The 6,000-nt window shown below is 31.2% G+C and overlaps 1 protein-coding gene across 1 annotated transcript in view; it reads left to right on the plus strand.

Moving 5' to 3' along the window:
* LOC132716273 (kinesin-like protein KIF28P) overlaps positions 1–5,321 on the plus strand; it is a 30,722-nt gene extending 25,401 nt beyond the window's left edge. Inside the window, exons 19-23 of the mRNA XM_060699509.1 lie at positions 949–1,071; positions 1,916–2,056; positions 2,660–2,740; positions 3,871–4,022; positions 5,287–5,321. Of these exons, the coding sequence (XP_060555492.1) occupies positions 949–1,071; positions 1,916–2,056; positions 2,660–2,740; positions 3,871–4,022; position 5,287 (498 nt within the window). The 3' untranslated portion in view covers positions 5,288–5,321. The remainder of the gene's footprint in view (positions 1–948; positions 1,072–1,915; positions 2,057–2,659; positions 2,741–3,870; positions 4,023–5,286) is intronic.
* The last annotated feature ends 679 nt before the right edge of the window (positions 5,322–6,000 follow it).

Below are 6,000 nucleotides of genomic sequence, written 5' to 3' on the forward strand. Positions count from 1 at the left end.
CACTTGTGATGAAGGATGTATTTTCCATGTCATTTCAAGCATATTGGCACATTGCCAGTAGGCCAGAAAAGTAAAAACAGGTGCAATTATGACTTGAGAAAAATACTGTGTGACATTGCAGAGGGGCCCTCTGTATTGTAAATACCTCTTTTCAACAACAGTATCAGTTTTTTCCTAAAGTTAGATTGAGAACAAATGCAATATCTCTAGATCATAGTTTCAGCTATGTCTCCCAAGGGTGTTGCTTTGTTGAGGTTGTACTGTAGGTTTTAGTCAGTATGGCAGCATTAAAGAAACTCCAGTAATGTCCAAAAGCCTAAAAGCTAAAAAATTTATTTTCTTGCATAGATCAGCTGGGGCACTTAAAACAGAAATACATGCAAATGATAGTTAAGAAATATACCAGGTTCCCAGTATAAATTGAAAATGGTATTTTTGTTAACCTTCTTAGTTCAATTCACTTTTCAATTTTTGGTCATTTGTCAAAATTTGAATAATTATTCTGGAAAATGGAATGAACGAGCAACGATTTGAAATTTTGCACACATGTTTTTGGTCTAGATCTACATCAAATGGAAACATTAATCTCCAAAAAATATTTTTAGGCCCGTCATTTCAAAAAAACTTGGTGGAGTTCCTTTAATAACATGGTGTTTTATTGGTCTGACTTGTGGCTTTGGCATTACTCTGTTGTAGTAACAGACAAGAAAGTCATATGACCATACGAGCACATGCAATTTGACCAGCCTTCATACTTATGTCTGAAATACTTTATCATGATAACGACCAGTTTTAAAAGGGATGTCCAACAACTTTATTAAGGTAATTTAGCAGGTTAGTATTTTAATGAAAGCAAAAGTGCCCAGTCTGCCTTGAGTAAAAAAGCATATCACCAGTTGTAGCTATTATATATGTAATATATAAACTATTATATAATTTTTTTTTCAGGATGTCTACTGTAAATATAAAGTTTATTTGGAAGACAAATTCACACAGACCAAAGCTATCAAAGATACAACTAACCCGGATTTTAATCATGAAAGAGTGGTCTCCATGCAAGGAACTCAAGAGGTAAAAACAAATTCTTCAAAAGAAATGAAGGAAACCAAAGTTCATTTCTTTTATTTGATTTTTTACTAAGAGATTTCATTACAGTGGCTTCTAATTAAAATGTTCTGGTCATGTATTTTACAATTTTAGGAATGTAATATTGGCACATAATTTATAGTTGTGAAAGGGATATTAATCAATTTTGTTGCAATGAATTTTACCATCAGTATAGTTACCATAGGCTAGCGGCCTTGTGGAAGTGTGCCTGCCATGACTGTGTCATGATTGGGTCTGATCCTTGGCTAGGTTTTGTTACACAATCTCTAGAGTGGGGAATTTTTAAGAGGGGAGAGATTGTGTAGTGATAGTGTTTGTCTCTCAACCAGTACTGGTTAGTTCCAGGAAGTGAACTTGAATATGGTTCAAATAAGTTTAAAGCTTTCATGATAATCATTCTAGAATAAATATGTGAATGTTATAGAATAAATACATGAATGTTGAAATTGTACTAGTACCTGCTTCTGTTAAAGGGTTAATAAGGTTGAGTTTCAAGTCATTCCTGTGTTTTCAAAAATTTGAGAAGATAGCCTGTCATAAATTTTGTAAATTAATGCATATATAGCATGGTATATTAATTAAACAGCACTACAAAAATGGCACTTCTACAAATCATTCCTGAGGCATGCACATTGCAGAATAGGCATATAGCAGGTAAAGTTAAAGTCATCCTAAGTTCCAGTGATGATTGTTTGACCTGTCATGACAAACTCGGTAGATTTTATATTTAGAGATGCTAAGATTCCACAGCATATGCAAATCTCCAGTTATGTCTTTGTAATAAAATGTATTTGATTTTTTTTTTCAGAATGTAGATTTTTTGAAGACAGGTGCATTTATTGTACAAATCTGGGGTAAACAGAAAGATCAAAAACCAAAGGCAGGTAACAAACTCAAGATGGCTGCTGCAGGAGGACAAGGTTTACATGTGGTTAACACAAACCAACAGGTGAGTAACTGTAGTATCTTAGTCAGTGATTGCACTGAGTAATGATTAAAGAAATACTATGCTCATCTTCGGGTATAATCATTTTATTGCAGAAATGTATAGAAATCTTGTATATTCTTCCTGAGTATGACTTATCTTAATAAGTGAATGTATGAACTATGCTTTGGAAGCTGCATTTTGTATAACTTGTCAATTTAATTTGGTGTTTTCTTATAAAAACTGCCAGTTTTTTAATGACACTATGTAATCACACTGTGATTACCTGTAGTGTGAAGAGTTTAAAATGTAACATATTTATTATGTGTGTTCAAAGATGGTGTTTTTTTTTTTTCAAATATAAAAATTTAATTTGAGCATTATCTGGCATTATCTTTACCAAAGTCAAAGATTTTTTATTACAATTTTCGGAAAAGGTTTTGGTATCTTATACTAATAAATAAAGCTTATAAGGGTGCTATGATTAAGTGCTTAAGGTCATTGCCCGGAATCACTTGTCCCTAAATTACTGATTTGGGTTTGAAACACATCAGAAAAGACATACATTGTACATGTGGCACATTTTACTTATAAAGATAGTTTTATTTATTACGTTTCATCTTGCAGAGATTTGATCCAGAAAAGGTGAAATACATGATGGAAGTCACTGCATTGAAAAAGAGACAAGAAAAAATGGAGCATAAACTTGTGAGTTTATTATAATGTATCTATAATTGCGATAATTTATTGTAATAAATAATTTCTTACTTTACTTGAAAATAGGAAAATAAGTGAATTTTAGTTTCCCTGTAAAATTGTATTATCAAATGTTAATTATCTAATTGTATGTAGACATGGGACATAATATAACAGCTCTCTATGAAACACTATATTACAAGCTCACTTTGTAACACTATATTATAAGCTCACTATGTAACACTATATTATAAGCTCACTATGTAACACTTTATTACAAGCTCACTATGTAACACTATATTAAAAGATCACTATGAAACACTATATTAGAAGCTCAATATGAAATAATATATTACAAGCTCACTATGTGACACTATATTACAAGCTCACTATGAAACACTATATTACAAGATCACTATGAAACACTATATTACAAACTCACTATGAAACACTATATTACAAACTCACTATGAAACACTATATTACAAGTTCACTTTGTAACACTGTATTACAAACTCACTATGAAACACTATATTACAAACTCACTATGAAACACTATATTACAAGTTCACTTTGTAACACTATATTACAAACTCACTATGAAACACTATATTACAAACTCACTATGAAACACTATATTACAAGTTCACTATGTAACACTATATTACAAACTCACTATGAAACACTATATTACAAGCTCACTATGTAACACTATATTACAAGCTCACTATGTAACACTATATTACAAGCTCACTATGTAACACTATATTACAAGCTCACTATGAAACACTATATTACAAGCTCACTATGAAACACTATATTACAAGCTCACTATGAAACACTATATTACAAGCTCACTATGAAACACTATATTACAAGCTTGCTATGATTGTAACACTATATTACAAACTCACTATGAAACACTATATTACAAACTCACTATGAAACACTATATTACAGGTTCACTATGTAACACTGTATTAAAAGCTCACTATGAAATACTATATTACAAACTCAATATGAAACACTATATTACAAACTCACTATGAAACACTATATTACAAGTTCACTATGTAACACTGTATTAAAAGCTCACTATGAAACACTATATTACAAGCTCACTATGTAACACTATATTACAGACCCACATGAGAAAAATGATTGAGGTAGCTGAGGAGCATCAGAAACGTAAAGTATCAACAAAGTTGATCAAGGACATTTACAATGCACCTACCAATGACCAGGCCGAGAAGTGTATAGCTCTTATACCTCTGGAGAAAGGTAGGAAACAGTGGTAGGTGTCACACCAGCCAACCTCGTGCTACCAAACTAGAATTGATTACAATATTTTAACAAAACAAATTTTGTTAGACTTGTTGACAAATCTCATGATGGAGTAGAAAAGGGATTTTTTCGGTCTTCCAACATTAAAACTTATACTTTACCATATTTATAGTGCACAGACAGTCCCGCCGGGATTCAGGTTCAAATCATTTTTGGGACATTTGATTTCTTCACGTAAGCAAGCTATCTGGGGTGGGCTAGATGATAGAAAGTCAGTTGCGATATTCGGTGCTTGCAAGTGCCTTACATACAATGTAGTGCCATATGACCTGTACAGTTTTGGTTTGACTTTAAAGAAAAAAAGATATTAATAATATCTGTTACATGTTAAGGTTTGGATTGGAAAATCAGACAACTTTATTTAAGTAATCTAGCAGCCATGTAATGTATTGATGAAATCAAAACTGCCCAGTCAGTGTGTGAAATTATCTTCCAAATATATTTTAATATTTACGTCATGAAATTTCTAGCATGGGTAAAACTAATGGACACACCACTGTGATATGTAAGAAATTTAGATCTATAACAATACTGACTTGGGGAAAAATAATTACAAAATATCATTAGAAGTGGAAAAAATAAGCAATAAGAGTTCTAGATTGGTAGCATGAGTGTTTCCAAGCATGTCTATAGTGAGTTACATGCATTGGAAAGTTTTAATCTCTTATTTTTATATTTAAGAAAAAAAAATCTGTAGAGCTGGTAGGCCTACCAATCAAATTTCAATATTTTTACTATTTCTCCAACAAAATAATTATACAAAATTGTACATTGGACTGATGTTTCAGCTGAATGATCAAACCTACAAGAGTGATAAACATTAATAAGATAGTACAATAGCAGTATTAGAAATTGAATTGATGAATTTTTTAGAATTAAGAAAATGAAATATTTATGACAAGCAATATGTTAAACATTCATTTATTTTGATAACTCTGACTTAAAAAGTGATAACTCTGGCTTAAAAAGTGATAACTCTGATTTTAAAAGTGATAACTCTGATTTAAAAATGATAAAGCTGAAACTTAAAAATTGATAACTCTGAAACTTAAAAAGTGAGAACTCTGGCTTGAAAAGTGAGTACTCTGATTTAAAAAATAATTACTCTGACTTAACAAGCTGCTATTATGTGGTTAACATATTTCAATTTTTTCTTGGTATTGACTTTTAGATTAAAAATCAATTTTTATTATTGAGAAATATTTCTGGTTTAGATTCGGATGATGAAGATGGTGACGGGGGAGGAGATTGCTGAAACAATAAGGAAACCAATTGGCTCTGGTTCCCCCTAATAAACAAGACAAACAAGATACACAAGGAACCGATGGTAAGAAAAAACATAAGAGATCAGGATCAAAATCTTCTCACAGCTCTAGCTCCAGCAGCAGCTCTTCAGATTCCTCCGATGACGAGAAAAAGAAGGCAAAAGGCAAAGAAAAGAAAGTATCACCTAAACACAGTGCGCAGAAACAAAAACGTCCTTCAAGTCCCAAGAAGAAATCAAGTGCTTGTGTACTTCTTTAAGTTTAATTCCATAATTATTTTCTGTTCATCTTCTTGATGATGAAGTTTTTGTCTAAAATTAAAATACGGAATATATTTTTCATTGTTATAAGAATAATTCACTTTAGTCTTAAAATGATATGTAACTGATAGAAACATATCTTTGTTTATTCTTTATTGACCACTTAAATTTAACTTTTAAAGCTTTGGGGTTGTTTTTAGATATTTGACTTTAATTTATCAATGGTGAATCTTAGATTTTTGCTCCAATGTTATTTACTTTTACAAATAAACAGTCTTACGGTTCTTGTTATGTCTTGTTGACGAAATCTTGTTGGTTGTGTTATTTTGTATATAAAACTTTAGATAGTGACCTTATGGGGTAATTATACTCAAACTGTATCAGACATTAATTTAAAATGCTT

This window comes from Ruditapes philippinarum, unplaced genomic scaffold, assembly GCF_026571515.1.
Source record: "Ruditapes philippinarum isolate M1 unplaced genomic scaffold, ASM2657151v2 ctg3144_1_1_1_1, whole genome shotgun sequence".
In the NCBI taxonomy this organism is placed as follows: domain Eukaryota; kingdom Metazoa; phylum Mollusca; class Bivalvia; order Venerida; family Veneridae; genus Ruditapes; species Ruditapes philippinarum.